We start from the raw sequence: 18,389 nt of genomic DNA, 5'->3' as shown, positions 1-18,389 counted from the left end.
ATTCTTTCTGGGTGAAAACAAACACACTACTTGCAGCGTTGGAGGTTCAAATATCACTCCACATATTTCAGGATAAAAGTTCATGCTAACACACCAGCATAGTACCAGGGCAATACCAATCGAATGAGATGATAAACCTTAGATGACCTGTCAGTTGGATGTAAATAATCTCATGGCTCTATCATGAATAGCAAGGATTTTACCCAGACTAATATTTATTTCCTCGACATACACCATGAAAACACATTATCTGGTAGTTATCAGATTGCCAATCTTACTGTGCGAGTTGATTGCTGCATGTCCTACATTACAACAGTGATTTCACATGAAAATTACATTATTAGCTTGAAACATCTATTGAGATGTCTGGTAGCCATGAAAAGGAATGTATACATGAAACCCATCACATAGAACATAGAATATTGCAGTGCAGTACAGGCCCCCTGGCCTTCGATGTTGTGCTGACCTGAGGGACCAATGTGAAGCCCATCTAACTTACACTATTATGCCTATCCAATGACCATTTAAATACCCTTAAAGTTGGCGAGTCTACAACTGCTGCAGGCACTCCGTGCCAGGCCCCTACTACTCTGAGTAAAGAAACTAGAGTCCTAGTGATGTACAGCATGGAAACGCACAATTGGTCCAACCCATCCATGCCAACCAGATATCCCAACCCAATCTCGTCCCACCTGTCAGCACCCAGCCCATATTCCTCCAAACCCTTCCTATTCATATACCCATCCAAATGCCTCTTATATGTTGTAATTGCATCAGCCTCCACCACTTCCTCTGGCAGCTCATTCCATACACGTACCACCCTCTATGTGAAACACTCACCCCTTAGGTCTCTTTTACATCTTTCCCCTCTCACCCTAAACCTATGCCCTCTCGTTCTGGACTCCCCCACCCCAGGGAAAAGACTTTGTCTATTTATCCTATCCATGTCCCTCATGATTTTGTAAACCTCTATAATGTCACCCCTCAACGTTCAACACTCCAGGGAAAACAGACCCAGCCTGTTCAGCCTCTCCCTATAGTTCAAATCCTCCAACCCTGGCAACATCCTTGTAAATCTTTTCTGAACCTTTTCAGGTTTCACAACGTCTTTCCAATAGGAAGGAGACCAGAATTGCACACAATATTCCAACAGTGGCCTAACCAATGTCCTGTACAGCTGCAACATGACCTCCCAACCCCTGTACTCAATACTCTGACCAATAAAGGAAAGCATGCCAAATGCCTTCTTCACTATCCTATCTACCTTCAACTCCATTTTCAAGGAGCTATGAACCTGCACTCCAAGGTCTCTTTGTTCAGCAACACTCCCTAGGACCTTAGTCCTGCTAAGATTTGCTTTCCCAAAATGCAGCACTTTGCATTTATCTGAATTAAAATCCATCTACCACTTCTCAGCCCATTGGCCCATCTGGTCCAGATCCTGTTGTAATCTGAGGTAACCTTCTTCACTGCCCACTACACCTCCAATTTTGGTGTAATCTGCAAACTTACTAACTATACCTCTTATGCTCACATCCAAATCATTTATGTAAATGACAAAAAGTAGAGGACCCATCACCGATCCTTGTGGCACTCCACTGGTCACAGGCCTCACAGTCTGAAAAACAACCTTCCACCACCACCCTCTGTCTTCTACCTTTGACCCAGTTCTGTATCCAAATGGCTAGTTCTCCCTGTATTCTGTGAGATCTAACCTTGCTAATCATTCTCCCATGGGGAACCTTGTTGAATGCCTTACTGAAGTCCATATAGATTACACCTACCGTCCTGCCCTCATCAATTCTCTTTGTTACTTCTTCAAAAACCTTATCAAATTTGTGAGACATGATTTTCCATGCACAAAGCCATGTTGACTATCCCGAATCAGTCCTTGCCTTTCCAAATACATGTACATCCTGTCCCTCAGGATTCCCTCCAACAACTTGCCCACCACCGACATCAGGCTCACTGGTCTGTAGTTCCCTGGCTTGTCCTTACTACCCTTCTTAAACAGTGGCATCACATTAGCCAACCTCCTGTCTTCCGGCACCTCACCTGTGACTATCAATGATACAAATATCTCAGCAAGAGGCCCAGCAATCACTTCTCTAGCTTCCCACAGAGTTCTAGGGTACACCTGATCAGGTCCTGAGGATTTATGTGTTTTAAGACATCCAGCACTTCCTCCTCTGTAATCTGGACATTTTGCAAGATGTCACCATCTGTTTCCCTACAGTCTATATCTTCCATATTCTTTTTCACAGTAAATACTGATGCAAAATTCTTGTTTAGTATCTCCCACTTTTTCTGCAGCTCCTCACAAAGGCTGCCTTGCTGATCTTTGAGGAGGCCTATTCTCTCCCTGGTTACCCTTTTGCCGTTAATGCATTTGTAAAAACCCTTTGGATTCTCTTTAATTCTATTTGCCAAAGCTATCTCGTGTCCCCTTTTTGCCCTCCTGATTTCTCTCTGAAGTATACTCCTCCTGCCTTTATACTCTTCTAATGATTCACTCGATCTATCCTGTCTATACTTTACATATGCTTCCTCCTTTTTCTCAACCAAACCCTCACTTTCTTCAGTCATCCAGCATTCCTTATACCTACCAGCCTTCCCTTTCACCATGACAGGAATATACTTTCTCTGGATTCTCGTTATCTCATTCCTGAAGGCTTCGCATTTTTCCAGCCGTTCCTTTACCTGCGAACATCTGCCACCAATCAGCTTTTGAAAATTCTTGCCTATTACCGTCAAAATTGGCCTTTCTCCAATTTAGAACTTCAACTTTTAGGTCTAGTCCATTGTTTTTGCATCACTGTTTTAAATCTAATTGAATTATGGTCGCTGGCCCCAAAGTGCTCCCCCACTAACACCTCAGTCACCTGCCCTGTCTTATTTCCCAAGAGTAGGTCAAGTTTTGCACCTTCTTTAGTAGGTACATCCACATACTGAATCAGAAAATTTTATTGTATACACTTAACAAATTCCTCTCCATCTAAACCCTTAACATTATGCCAGTCCCAGTCTAAGTTTGGAAAGTTAAAATCCCCTACCATAACCACCCAATTATTCTTACAGATAGTTGAGATCTCCTTACAAGTTTGTTTCTCAATTTCCCTCTGACTATTAGGTGGTCTATAATTCAATCCCAGTAAGGTGATCATCCCTTTCTTATTTCTCAGTTCCACCCAAATAATGTCCATGGATGTATTTCCAGGAATATCTACCGTTAGCTATCCCTTATCAAAAATGCCACTCCCCCTCCTCTTTTGCCTCCCTTTCCATCCTTCCTGTAGCATTGTAACCTGGAACATTAAGCTGCCCGCCCTATCCATCCCTGAGCCATGTTTCTGTAATTGCTATGATATCCCAGTCCCATGTTCTTACCCATGCCCTGAGTTCATCTGCCTTCTCCGTTAGGCCCTTTGCATTGAAGTAAATGCAGTTTAATTTATTAGTCCTACCTTGTCCCTGCCTGCCCTGACTGTTTGACTCGCTTCTGTTCTCAACTGTACCAGTCTCAGATTGATCTCTTTCCTCACTATCTCCTTGGGTCCCCCGCCCCACCCTCCCTTACTAGTTTAAATCCTCCCGTGCAACTCAAGCAAATCACCCTGCCAGTATATTAGCCTCCTTCCAATTTTGTTGCAATCTGTCCTTCTTGTACAGGTCACTTCTACCCCAAAAGAGATTCCAATGATCCAAAAATGTGAATCCTTCTCCCACACACCAGCTCCTGAGCCATGCATTCATCTGCTCTATCTTCCTATTCCTGCCCTCACTAGCTGGTAGCACCAGGAGTATTCCAGATATTACTACTCTTGAGGACTTCCTTTTTAAATTCCTGCCTAACTCTTCTGTAATCACCCTTCAGAATCTCAACCGTTTCCCCTCTTATGTCATTGGTTCCAATGTGGACAATGACCACTCTCCTGTGAGAACATTATGCTCCGTCTCTGAGACATGCTTGGTCCTGGCACCAGGGAAACAACACACCATTCTGATTTTTCGCAGTTGGCCACAGAAACGTCTGTCTGTACCTTAGACTAGAGAATCCCCGAACACAATTTTTGGAACTTTGGAAAACTACCTCTGACATCTGTCCTATATCTATCACCCCTCAATTTAAAGCTATTTCCCATCATTTCCTTTCAAACAAAAAAAAGGGCAAAACAATTATTATGAAAACACAAGAAATAATTCTGTATGTAAAGGCTTATACAGTGATGTAGTCAAGAGGGTTTACTTTGGTGGAGAAGCCTGGGGAATGTTGTTGTTATTGCTTTCTTATAGCACATAATCTTCTCAAACAAAAGAAGGTGTAAGGGACTCCTCAATAACTGCCACTTATGTTGTTCTCTGATAGCTCACGATCGTTTAGGTTTCTCAACAGTTTTGCCTTCCAGTGGAGAAATCCATGCCTCTGACATGCAATCTGCTTAAGGTGACTCTATCAATCAGAGCTGTGGCTGTCATTCGAATGACAGGAATTTGCATCAACCAAAATTAGGAGCAGGTCAACTCCCCTGAAAGAATGCAGCATTCTTATTGAATTAAGGAGCATCAACAATACAGCACGACAACACTGTGCTCAGGATGGCCAATCTGTCTGGCTCTGTTGAAAAGCGAACAATGTAATGGATGCACGGGTGACCTTCACAGAAAATGTCTCTGCATTATACCAGACAGGCAAACAAATTTCCAGGAAACAGCTTTAACTGTTATGCTGCTGCAAAGACAAACTGAAGATCTATTTTATATTTTTGTTTCCAATGAGTACCAAATTGAAGTGACAAAGTGTGGCACTGGAAAAAGCACAGCAGGTCAGGCAGCATCGAGCAGCAAGAGAGTCGACATTTCAGGCAGGACGCTTGAGGTACCAAGTAAAGAATAATAAAAGTCAAGGAGGGCTTACAAGATGACGTTGTGACTGAGGATGGTCAGGCAATTCTGTAATTTCCCTCATTTTTGATGCAATGGCCAAAGTATCGTATTCAGTTCTGCCGATTATGCTACAGGAGCAAAAAATTCAAAATCCGCATGAGGACTTGTAGTCAGAAATAATCAACTTTTGATTAATAATTACTTCCACCCAAAGTATTAATGTGATTCACTCACAATTTAATTCTTTACAACCTATTTGAGGATGTCTCGTGGCACAATGTGGAGGGTTTCAGCCTCTGAGGCAGAGGATGCTGATTTGAGTCACAGCCCAAGGCTTTACAACCAGAGGCACATTATAATCCAGCAAAGAAGTTCTAATCATTTCAACACACACCAGTGACAGGCAGTAACTGCAGAAGAGACTGGGTCAGCCATCTGATGAAATGAACACTAGAGTCTCCAACATCGTAACTGATAACATGACTACAGTTGCATGCTAAAATTGCACGGTGCCACTATACTTTGGCTCCGTGATGGAATGGTAAGACCTTCGCATCATCACATTATCTGACCAGGCTATTTTCCAGCATATTGATAATACCACAGACCAAAGCTGTCCATGATGTACCCTTTGTTTTTAGTCAGTTATAACAATAATGCATCAAAGAATATCACATCTATTTTAACAGCAATCAGAAACCACAATTAATGAGAAATCATTGTTTTTAAGAAACAGAATGAAGAACATATCAGGAAAGCCAGTTTGTAACTATAGAAGAATGTCTTTAAAATTCAATGTTTTAAGGATACCCTTATCAGAAAAGATCTGCCCATAGATATTGATTTGATCTCAGATATAGTATTGTGGTCATGCAACTAAAACGTACAACTGAGAATTGCTCAAAGTGTATGCTATAGCAGTCTAGTCATAAGATAGGACCTACCTGTCCAATGCAATGACAGTAAAGCTGAGAACAGTGACAGAACAGAAGACTTTGTGCAAGAATTTGATAATTTTACAGAAGAGCAGGGTGTAGATCCACCAGCAGCAGTGTGGACTGGCACTCAGGATGATATCGAAAGGCACACAAAAGACACTTGCACAGATTCCAGCACAGGCCAGGTTTTTGATGAAACGATTTGTGACAGACTTGAATACTGATGTGCGGCATGTGGACCATAATACCATCAGGTTCCCTGCATCAAATAAAATGGCAAACTGGTGAGCACATGCAGGAATAAAATGCAGTAAAGGCCAAATGGGGTTCTGTTTTAGTAGTCAGTGTCTTTTTCACATTACCAATGTCCCTTTAAGACATGGCATGCAACAAAAAACAATATTGATTTTACAGAAGTGACAACACATTTGAATGGATAATACAACAGGAAAAAATGCCTTTAACTTATTTGCTTTCTGTACATCACTCTTCTCCCTAGCTCTCCAGGAAATACTAAGTCATGCACTATTCCAGAGGTAGCAGTAGCCTTCTGCTAGGTCATTTGTAGCTATTCCTTTTTGTCAGTGCACATTATTGGGCTATTTGGCCATCTGCAGAGTTACAAGCACATAATAACATGCCTAATCCTCTAAAAAAGGGTTACAATCCATAATCAGCATTGGCTGACTTAATTTTTCTTTTGCATCTGAAGGGTTTTGTTACATTTCTAGTCCAACTGTTATCCCAGTCGAAATCAGATCATAGTCATAGATGTGTACAGCACGGAAACAGACTCTTCAGTCCAACTCATTCATGCCGACCAGATATCCTAAACTTATCTAGTCCCATTTGCCAGCACTTGGCCCATATCCCTCTGAACCCTTCCCTATTCATATACCCATCCAGATGCCTTTGAAATGTCATAACTGTACCAGCCTCCACCATTTCTTCTGGCAGTTCATTCCATATATGCACCACACTTTGCATGAGAAGTTGCCCCATAGATCCCTTTTAAATCTTTCCCCTCTCACCCTAAACCTATGCCCTCTAGTTCTGGTCTCCCTCACCCTAGGGGAAAGACCAAATCTATTTACCCTATCCATGTGCCTCATGACTTTTTCAACCTCTGCAAGGTAACCCCTCAGCCTCCGACGCTCCAGGTAAAACAGTCCCAGCCGATTCAGCCTCTCCCTATAGCTCAAACCCTCCAACCCTGGCAACATCCTAGTAAATCTTTTCTGACCCCTTTCAAATTTCACAACATCATTCTAGTATGAGGGAGACCAGAACTATACACATTATTCCAAAAGTGGCCTAACTGATATCCTGTACAGCTGCAACATGACCTCCCAACTTAATGCTCTGACCAATAAAGGAAAGCATACCAAACGCCTTCTTCACTATCCTATCTACCTGCAACTCCACCTTCAAGGAACTATGAACCTGCACTCCAAGGTCTCTTACCATTCCCTAGGACCTTACCATTAAGTGGAGAGTCCTGCCATGATTTGCCTTTCCAGGGTTAAATCCAGAGTTTAAAGCCATAAGTCATGATTTAGTTGCACAACAGATGGTGCTTTGGATTGAATTAAATGGGAAAGTGTCTGACATCTACTTGCAAAACAACTTAACATCGACTTTTCTGGGTTGGCTATTAAAAGGCTATTAACAGACTCATTGGCTGTTTTTTTGTCTCCATAATGAGTGTACTTACCCTAAGTATTTCTAATCTGACTACAATAAAGGAACAAGGCTGAAGGAGAGGAATAACAGGTCCTGAAAAATACTGAATTTAAGAGGTGACTTTGTCAAAACAGACTTTGAACCTTGTGAGGAACTGGTACAGGACTTTGAAGAGGCAACTCAGAGGCAACTCAGCAATTCCAACCAGATTCTAGTTTATAATATTAGTTCCTTGAAATTCACTTCCATAGGTGATTGTTGGGACCTGTTGAGGTTTTTAGATATTGATTAGCTCTAAAGGTGTGGCTCAATTCTGTTTGCTTGTTTTTAGAACATTAAGTTGCTCACTTCAAACTCAATCCCACAATCTCTGGAGGACAGGAATGACATGTTGATGCAGCAAGGAATAATCCTGTTGGTGTCCAACAATGTAGGTTATTCTCATTTTTGCTACAAAATGATATTTAGTTTGGAACAAGTTGAACTCAGGAAGACATTTAACCATATACTACTGTCAAACTGTTTGCAACAATGGTACTAGGAATAATAGCAACAGACTCCTACAAACATTTCAAAGTTCTGAATATAAAACGTTACCATAAGGGTCTTATGCTAATTGTCGATCATTGATCACATGGAGCTCAAACCTGAGGGAGAAAGGTTCTGATGAAGGTCTGCAACTGTCTATTTTACAATTCGTGCAAACCCTCCATAGATATTTATTAAATTATGTTAGAATGCTTTCTGGCTCTCTTCTAGTGAAGACGTGCAGACGACAATCTGTGCTATTAATGCAAAAAGTAGAACCCATTGGAATTGATTTTAAAGTACTCCTGGAGCATTTATTTTCATGCCAAGTTTTATGAATCAGTTCAAAAAATGTTTAAAATCAAAATGCTTTGCTGGATGAAACAGAACTGAAGAACAATGTAAAGAGAATAACAGAAAACCGATACCAACAGCATTAATTCCATTATGATAAGTACATTTTTTTTCAATCCGAGAAATTTATAACCACTGTCTGAACTTCAGAGCAATTATGCAGGCTTGAAGTTGCCTAGCTTTGGTGTAATAGATATGCTGCAGAGTTCAAGGATGTTTTACTCAGGTTTTACTTTTTTGTAAGCTTTTTGACTGCCTGTCATGAGCAGATGCTGATGGGTACTATATTCTGAAGAACTGACTTACGAAAATCATTCACATTGCAGAATTAATGATTATGTCTGTGTCACTGCAGGTTTATCTAGTAATAATGCATCAGTGATTGCTAAAAAATAACATAGTCTATAACTATACCTTTTAATTTCTAATGTCACAAGTGCAGCTGCATTTTTCTAAGTAACACAACTTACAGTAGGCATTAGAATTATTGGTAATATATCCAAAATAAACTTGTACAAACCAAAGTATCAAAATCCCAGTAGGAGATCAGCTGGATATTACTGTCTTTTAACACATTTAAAATTCTCCGCATTTTTCCAAGGTTGCTATAAAATAGCTCTACTGAGGTGCATAATCTGCAAAACTATGTTTATCAATCCTTAAATAAAAGTCACAATTTAATTTCAGATCAGATACAGAAAGAAATTTTCATGCTGCACAGTTGAAATGGATTTTTTTTAATACTCTGCAAAAGATCGTTGAGCACAGTGACCCTGCAATAAATTTGGTCACAATTGAAGTTAGCATGGAACAATGAATTATATCTCTGGCTGCTACTCATTCCTTTACTTAGATGAAACTGATTAAGAAGCTTTTCAAATGTGCAAAGCACACTTCACCATCTAATCTTTAATTGTTATCAAATGATTATTGAATTTTTGGCTGAGTAAGTCTTTTGTAAAATGCACCATAGCCTATCAAACCTGATTTAATTTGTTCTGCGCCACTTTAATCGTTGTTTTAAATTATTGATGGAATGAGGGTGTTGCTGGACAGGCCAGCACTTATTGCCCATCCCTAATTGCCCAGATGACCATTAAGGGTCAACAACATTACCGTGAGTTTGGAGTTACATGTAGACCAAGCCAGGTAAGAATGGCAGTTTCCTTCCCGAAAGGATATTAGTGAACAAAATGAGTTTTCCAACAATGGTTTTGTGGTCATCATTAGACTCTGAAATCCAGTTTATTTTATTGAATTCAAATTCCACCATCAGCCATGATGGGATTTGAACCTCAGGGTTCCCAGGTCTCTGAGTTATCAATCCAGGGATAATACCACAAGGCCATCACCTACCCCAGTGTGAAAATGGGATTGAGTTACCTGAAAGTTTGTACACTTTCAGCAATCAATAAATCATGGCATCAAGCAAAACCAGAGTCAAAGGGAGTTGGAGGAAACTGTCTGCTGATTGGAGTCATACACAGCACAGAGGGAGTTGTCAGAAGTCAGTCATCACAGTTCCAGGATATCTCTGCAGGAGTTTGAAAGTTGTAAAACGTTTGAACTTGAATACTACAGTATTTGCAATACAATTCAACTTGTTCTTATACAGCATATTCCACTCAATACATCCTTTTGTTTAACATTTACAAGATGTATTCCACATCAACTGACAGTAAAAACATTCAAATTGGAAATTACAGCAAGTGCAATCAACATAAAACACTACACACAGTGTTGCATTCTGAAACAAAAACAGAAATTGCTGGAAAAACTCAGCAGGTCTAGCAGTATCTGTGGAGAGAAAGCAGAGTTAACCTTTCTTCACTGCACCTGAAATGTTAACTCTGTTTTCTCTCCACAGATGCTGCCAGACCTGAGTTTCTCCAGCAATTTCTGTTTTGTTTCTTGATTTCTGCAGTTCTTTGTGTGTATGGGTGTTTCATTCCTAGATTGCTTAATACACTTGCAGCTCTCTTGATTCACAACATACACTGTTTGTAAGATATAGAGCCCAAGGGGTTCTCCAGTTCCTGATACCTCAACATATTGTGGCACTGTTCTGCCCTTTGCCCATCTGCCCCAACATCTAGTGTGTCCCTCAGTTAATAGTTCTGGACCTTGAAATGTACCAGCATACAACTTCTTGCACTACAAGGCCAGTGTGTTTTGGGCATGCCCAATAATTCTTTTTTCATTGAGTTGTGATCCTCCAAGGTTTGTCTTGGTGTGCACCTCTGGGAACACAGACTCCTACATCACAGAGCTGCTCGAGGTGAACCCCAACGCGTTCCAACATATCTCTCCCTCTCTCTCTGTGTCTCTCTTGGTCTTCTTTGCTAAGGCACATCCCAGAATTCCCTTATGCACTCATGGACAGACACAATCAATGTGGCATATTACTGAAGACAGTCCCTTCTATAGAGTAAGTGGCAGACTAATCATCATAAGTTCAACAAATGAGGAAGCTATCTCTGGCTTTTGGTTTTGAATTTGCTCAATAGGAAGTAATACTCCTGACAATATCACAGCTTCTCACTCGAGATTAAAATATGTTGAAGCTTTGGATCAGGGATTGCAATCTAAACTCTCTAACCCAGACACAAGAGCGTGAGTATGAAGCCAATGTTTTATCAGTCAAAGCACCAGCTGCAACAATGTCAGAAAATAACATTTAAGAAAGTAAAAACTTCATCCATCCTGTAGTTTTTGAGTTGGTTTACACAGAAGAACTTAATTTAATATGATTTAATCATACTACACCAGTGACAACTATACGACCTGCTAAACCAAAGTGAGATAATTCAACTGGTTTTCAGGCTTGGAATAGTCATTGACTTCACTTTGCAAAGTATGATACATATCATTTATCTCATAACCTCATAATACAAACTAACCACATGTCTGTCAGAATGATCATACACTATCATTCTGAATCTTTACAAAATAATGAGTAAATCTCCGTCAGATCCACAAACAGCTTATTCATGCAATCAGCCACAATTGTTGTAGAATATTAGTCATTAATTAAACTTTTTTTTCAATCTGTTGGATAATTTAACAGTGCACAGTAAATTGATGTTGAAAGGCATTCAGTAAGAAGATGCTGTATAAATCTGAGTGAGTCAGAACTCTGCAATTTCTGTTTGAATCCATTCAAGCTACACAGGATGACATCGCTAATACGTTAAAGAGGCTCTTGTTGGCTTGATGAAAGATCATTGAAATGTTAGCTCTGTACCACTCTCTCTCTTCAGATGCTCCACCTACTGAATGACTTCACTATTTTATATTTTGTTTCAGCAGCTGTGACATTTTGCTTTTATCTCATTGACTTGAGTTGTGGCAGCCACAGCACGGAAAATCTACAGGACAATGCAATTCAGAATTTGGAACCATGAAGAGCAATAGGGATATGAAAGGCTGGAAACATAATTCTGAAACAGTGATTGACTGGTGTTCAGGAACATTGCTGGAATCCATCATAAGAGGAGATGATCTGTGCATCCCACAAGTTCCAGTTTTAATGTAAATAAGATAACGGTTCCATTTAGTTAATTCCTTGTGAAGCCGGGTATTATGGGAACTAGCAATCAAAGCTAGTGTTATGGTGCATGCTGGGATACTTGGTCAAACTTGTTTTGCTGACCGCTTGCAAGAGCCTGAACAAAGTTCTGCTCAGTCTCCCAAATGCTTTTGTTCTAATAAACGGCTTCTGATTCACTTAAATTTGTTTTTTTTTTGGTATTATTTTACCTACAACACTTTGCCTTGATAAGATGACAGTTTTTTTTGGAGATGATAACTTTTGTGTTCACTTTTTTAAATTTGGGATCATTTTCCACTGAAAACCAAAAGACTCAAAGGCTTAGAAATTGATACAATATTCGGAATTAATAGACTAGGATGCTGGCTGAGGGCAAATATCCCACATTGCAGCGTACATTTTGGGAATTGAAACTAATTCCACTTGATCACCATATTCTACTTTCATTTATCAAGTGATGTACCTTTAATTAGTAAGAGGCAGGACATCTATCCAAATCCAGGAGGAAATCACAACTCATAGAGCTGCTAAGCAGTCAGAGACTAGCCCTAGTAGCCCTGCCAGTAAAGCTTGGGTGCTGGGTGAAAGAGGAAATGCTGGACGTCTAGAAATCCAGGAACATCCAGGATTTCACTGAGGTCAGGTTGGTTGGCTTCAGCAAAGGCAGGTCAGAGGGCATGCTGCACAGGACTCCGTGGGACAGGTAGATACAGGAAGGGGATGGGAGTGCTACCATTGGCACAGGGGACTGGGATGGAGGCAACCCAGCTTTCAATGACCAACAAGGCTGCATGCTGGGCACAGACTTCTCCCACCACCCAATAAACTGGAGCAGTGATGGGTTGAGGCCTTTAACTGGGCATTAACAACCCACTTAAGGATCAATTGGTCCAGAGTAGTTGGTCCACACAACATCTCCCCTCCTGCCCAGAAAATTATAATGGGACAGGGCATGGGCAGGTAAGCTGTCAATGGTCCTAATTTATGGTCTACCTTCTTGTGTTCCAACTCATGGGTGGCAGTGCCCCTCCTATCGTATTAGCTTAAAATAAAAAAGACTGAAGATTTATGAAAATAAATAGAAAATTTGTATATGCAGTCCTTCATGTTTTATTCAATGTCTTTCTCTGGTATAGTTCTTGCCAGTGACTATGATTAAATTAGCAAATCCTGACACAGTTTAAAGCCAGGTTAGACTTAAAATGTTTCAAGATTTGACCTTAAGCTTGAGTCCAGTGTTTCCAGTCCAGTTTCAATGTTGCCACGTCTGATACCTGCACTGGTCAATCACTAACACTGCAGTAAAATCCTGCAGATGCTGGAAATTTGCACTAAAATACTGGAGACTCAGCAAGGCAGGCAGCATCTGTGGAGGCAGAAACAGAGTGAATGTTTCAGGTCATCATTAATAAGACCCTGTTTTATAGGCCATAATTACAGCATTCAGCTTCTTTTTTGTTCAGTTCTCTGCTGTAAGACAAGTCCTTGGTGTTTATTCAATTATTCACCTAACCAAGGCTAAGTGTCTTTTTTAGATTAAAGGCAAGGTGTGCCACAAGCCTTTCTCAACTGCAATAGGTATTGAACCCTATGCTGTCAACATTATTCTGGTCTGCATAGTGGCCATCTTAAGCTCACCAGTGCCTCATATTAATGCAGCATCACATTAAAGGCACCTTACTTCCATGTAATGTGCTTGAATATAGCAGAGCTAAACTTAATCAGCTACTGAAATATTTTTCACACAGTACACATAGTGTTGATCAATTATTTAAAATAAATGGGAAAACATAACTTTGAAAGAGCTCCTTTCATGACTGACAAAATGTCAAAGTGAAAGCGTTTGCCATGAGTCTTTGGAACTCTCGTCAGTACTCTCTTCATTAAAAGGTGGCAGAGACAGTCTCCTTGAATATTGTCAAGGCAGAGGTAGATAGATTCTTGTTGGTAAGTCAAGTCATCGTATTCTTAATAGACCATAGATTTGCTCTCTCATTAGAGAGAGGCAACTGTAGGAGGTTTAACCTGAGTGCCACCATGCCTCAGGCAAGGGGAGAGATTAAGAAGGTGGGGTTTTCATCCTAATCTCAGCCAATATTGAACAAGGGGGTGAAGGGTTAGTGGGAGATGCAGGAATATGGCTTTAAGATTTCAGTTAGCTCCGCCATGATCATATTGAATAGCAGAGTACTTCTCATGGGCTAAATGGCCTACATTTGTCAGTCCAATATATCCTGTACACAAAAAGCAGGACAAATCCACCCCGGCCAATTACCACCTCATCAATCTACTCTCAACCATCAGTAAAGTGATGCAAGGTGTCATTAACAATGTTACCAAGCAGAACTTGCTCAGCAATAACCTGCTCAGCAACACCCAGTTTGGGATCTACTAGGGCCACTCAGCTCCTGGCTTCATTATAATTATGGCTCAAACAAGGACAAAGAGCTGAATTCCAGAGTTGAAGTGAGAGTGACAGCCTTTAACATCAACAGCATTTTTGACTGAGTGTGGCATCAAGGAGTGCTAGTAAAACCGGAATCAATGGGAAAATATGGTTCGAGTCATACCGAGTAGATTGGAAGTTGTAGTGTTTGGAGGACAGTCATCTCAGCTCCAGAGCAACTCTGCAGGAGTTCCTTAGGGTAGTGTCCTAGATTCAACCATCTTCAGCTGCTTCATCAATGACCTTCTCCCCATCGTAAGGTCAGAAGTATGGAATGCTCACCGATGACTGTACAATATTCTGCACCATTCACAACTCTTCAGATACTGAAGCAGTCTATGACCAAAAATAGCAAGATCTGTACCATGTCCAGGCTTGGGCTGAAAAGTGGCTTGTAACATTGCATCCCGCAAATACCAGGCAATTATCTTCTCCAGTCAGGGGCAATCCAACCATCAACTCGGGACATTCAATGACATTATCATCACTAAATCCATTATCCACATTCTGGGGATTACCACTGACTCGCCATATAAATATGGTGTCTACAAGAGCATGTCAGAAGCTAGAAATACTGCAACGAGCAACTCACCTCCTGATTTCCCAAAGCCTGCCATCATTTAGAAGGTACAAGTCAAGAGTGTGAAAGAATACTCCCCAATTGCCTGATGACTGCAGCCCCAAAAACACTTGAGAAATTTGATTTTGATCCCATCCAGGACAAATCGAGCCACTTGATTGGCATCACATCGACAAAAATTCAGTCACTCTATCAGAGATGCTTAGTATCAGCAGTGTAAAATGTACCCTGTTAAATTGTGTGGCCGTACAGGGGTTCTGTGTACACCAATTGGTGTTAGCACACCGATCACAGCACTGACTTCCAATTTGGAAGTCACTGCCTCACCGGGGTGGCACGGTGGCTCAGTGGTTAGCACTGCTGCCTCACAGCACCAGGGACCGGGTTCAATGGCCGCCTCGGGTGACTGTGTGGAGTTTGCATATTCTTCCTGTGTCTGTGTGGGTTTTCCCTGACTGCTCCGGTTTCCTCCCACAATCCAAAGAGGTGCAGGTCAGGTGAATTGGCCATGCTAAATTGCCCACAGTGTTAGGTGCATTAGTCAGGGGTACATATAAGGAGGTGGGTTACTCTTCAGACGGTCAATGTGGACTTGTTGGGCCAAATGTCCTGTCTCCACACTGTAGGGAATCTAATCTAATGGTCTTTGAGGACCTGTGTAGCTACAAGAAAACATGAGAGAATCCTGGCAGCGTGTGCCATCCACAAGATGTGCTGCAGAAATTCACCAAGGCTCCTCGGACAGCACCCTTCAAACCAACAACCACTACCATCGAGAAGGACAAGGACTGCAGACACATGGGAACATCACCACTTACAAGTTCCTCTCCAAACCACTCACCATCCTGACTTGGAAATATATCGCTAATCATTCAGTGTCACTGGAACAAACTTATAGCATTCCATTCCTAACAGCATTGCCAAGTACAGCACATGGGCTGCAGCAGTTCAAGAAGGCAGCTCACCACCATCACCTCAAGGGTAACTAGGGACGGATAGTAAATGCTGACCCAGCTAGCAATTCCCGCATCCCATGAATGAATTTTAAAAAACACTGGCCATGTAAACTGTCCAGATTGGACTAAGCTTTAAATTTTACTGTCAGTCCTTTAGTTTTAAAGGTCTTCAAAACTATTTTAATTTTGCAAATTCTCCAATTCGTCTTTGAATTTTTTAATACATAATTAGTAGTTTGGTTTGAATAACAGTAAGAAGGAGTGGCATTAACATGCACTGTAGCAACAATCCACTGAAGCACTTTAAGTTAATTGCTGTTTCACTTCTGATGATAATCCATCTCCTTCACACTCTATGTTAAACAGGAGAATAAATTGCCAGCAAACCACACAATACAAAAATAGCACAAGATTACTGCTCTTCAGCTTTACAAAACCAACTAAATTAAATGCAAAGTCTAAATTTAGCATTTGAGTCAATACCCGTGTGTAATTATGATGCTCATTCTATACAAACAAGAAGCCACAAGGAAAGCTATCATTAGCCGTGACCAGCACAATGTAGGAATCTAAAGCCTCCATCAAAAAAGACAGCATAAAATAAGAGATCTAAAATAAAGCTGAGATGGGATATTGCAGGAGGAATAAGAATGATCCAGTGTCAAAAATCCAATTATTCCCAATAGCTGCAATTAAGGGCAGCTACTTATCTATGTCAGCATTGCAAGAGGGACAACAGCATGAACAGCAACAATACAGAGCCTCAGCCCTATGAAACGCCATGAGAGAAGCCTCTTTAACTGTGCCATCTGTTCTTTACAGTCAATTAAAGGCAGGAACAGGACAGCTTATGCAGATTCTCTTAAAAGTTGCCATTCCTCACACAAATCAGCATTTTTCATTGTTAGAATTGCCCAATTAGGTGGTTGTAGATGACAGGTGTAACTATAAATGGAGTGAACAGATGGAGTTGCAACCAGCATTTCAAGAGGTGCAAGTGTCACATATTGACGTCAATCCCTAGTCTTTATTGCTTTTCCCAATTAATTCCCCTATTCCCTGTGGATAATGACTTTATGCAATATCCATGAGCATCAGCAAAGCTCTATGATCTTTGAATCCGACAACCATGTGCATTTATATAGCACTTTACACACAGAAAAAAATTTCAAGACCCTTTATTTTATGAGGAGAATATGGTGGTCATTGTAGAAAGGTTAGGAGCAAAAGTTTAGTCAAACAGGTTTTTGAAGATGGAGAAGATGGAGATAAACAGAATGGCTTAGGGAAGAGGTTCTAGGGAGTATCTCAAGTAGACAAAGAGTGCTAAGTTGCTGAGTTGGCTGCACTTATGTCAGGATTTACAGAAAAGCTATCTAATTTACAGCAAAGACACTTTAAAAAGAACTTCCTTAAATGAGAAAGAACTCATGACCAAAACTGCAGTAACTACTCCTGATAAAAGCCAGGTAATTTCTCCAGCAAAATGCAGGAAGCAGAGGACAATAACATAATACACACTGAGTGTGTACAATTAATCCCAACCATTTGCAGTTGTGTAGTCTCACAGTATGATTAATGGGGAGTCATCCACTCATGGATGATCATCTCCCCAAGACTAGTAGTGTCACTAGTGGAAGTAATGGCATAGTGGTAATGTCACTGAGCTAGTAATTCACAAATGTTATCTATTCAAGCCAAACAGATAGCGAAATCTGGATTCAATAAAAATCTTGAGGAATTTACTCCTGCCTAATGCTGACTGTACAACTATTGTTGATGATTGTAAAAAAAAAACTGAACTGGCTCACTGTGCCCCTTTAGGAAAAGAAATGTGCCATCTTTATCTGGTCTGACCAACATCCTGGGCAATTAAATGTAGGCAATAGAAGTTGGCCTAGAAAGTGACACCCCCATCTCCTGAACAAGTAAATATGGTCATTTCTGAGCTGTCATTGGGAAATGATCATGAAAGCAACTGAAATGTTCGAAAAACATAACTCATTCACTCATCATAGAGCCAATCATAAAAACAGGAAGGTACTCGATCTATTAGGTCTGTGTTCGAGCTAAACAATTAGTTCCACTCCCCAATTCTTTCACCCTAGACTCAAAAGTCTTTCTGTATCAAATATATCTCCAAAGATGTGCAGGTTAGGTGGATTGGCCATGCCAAATTGCCCATAGCGTTTAGGGATGTATAGGTTAAGTATGTTAGTCATGGGAAATGTATGGTTACAGAGAAAGGGTAGGGAGACGGCTCTGGGTGGGATGCTCTTCAGAGGGCCGGTTAGACCGACTGGCCTGTTTCCACACTGTAGGGATTCTATGATTCTGCGAACTTCTTCTTTGAAATTACAGAGTGAATCTGCTTCCACCATTCCTTTGGGCCGTTTATTCCAGATTATGACTACTCATTACATGTAAATAACTGTCATCTTGCTTTTGCCTCATATATAATTTGTCTTAC

General features: G+C 40.8%; 1 protein-coding gene across 1 annotated transcript in view; it reads right to left on the bottom strand.

The window, feature by feature from the left end:
- The window catches only part of gpr176 (G protein-coupled receptor 176), a 46,746-nt gene that overhangs the window by 21,738 nt on the left and 6,619 nt on the right, over positions 1–18,389 (bottom strand). Inside the window, exon 2 of the mRNA XM_060828954.1 lies at positions 5,829–6,081. Within this exon, the coding sequence (XP_060684937.1) occupies positions 5,829–6,081 (253 nt within the window). The remainder of the gene's footprint in view (positions 1–5,828; positions 6,082–18,389) is intronic.

The sequence above is a fragment of the Hemiscyllium ocellatum genome, chromosome 8 (genome assembly GCF_020745735.1).
Source record: "Hemiscyllium ocellatum isolate sHemOce1 chromosome 8, sHemOce1.pat.X.cur, whole genome shotgun sequence".
Lineage (NCBI taxonomy): Eukaryota > Metazoa > Chordata > Chondrichthyes > Orectolobiformes > Hemiscylliidae > Hemiscyllium > Hemiscyllium ocellatum.
Note: the sequence above shows the minus strand (reverse complement) of the source record. Positions and strands in the feature narration are given on the sequence as shown.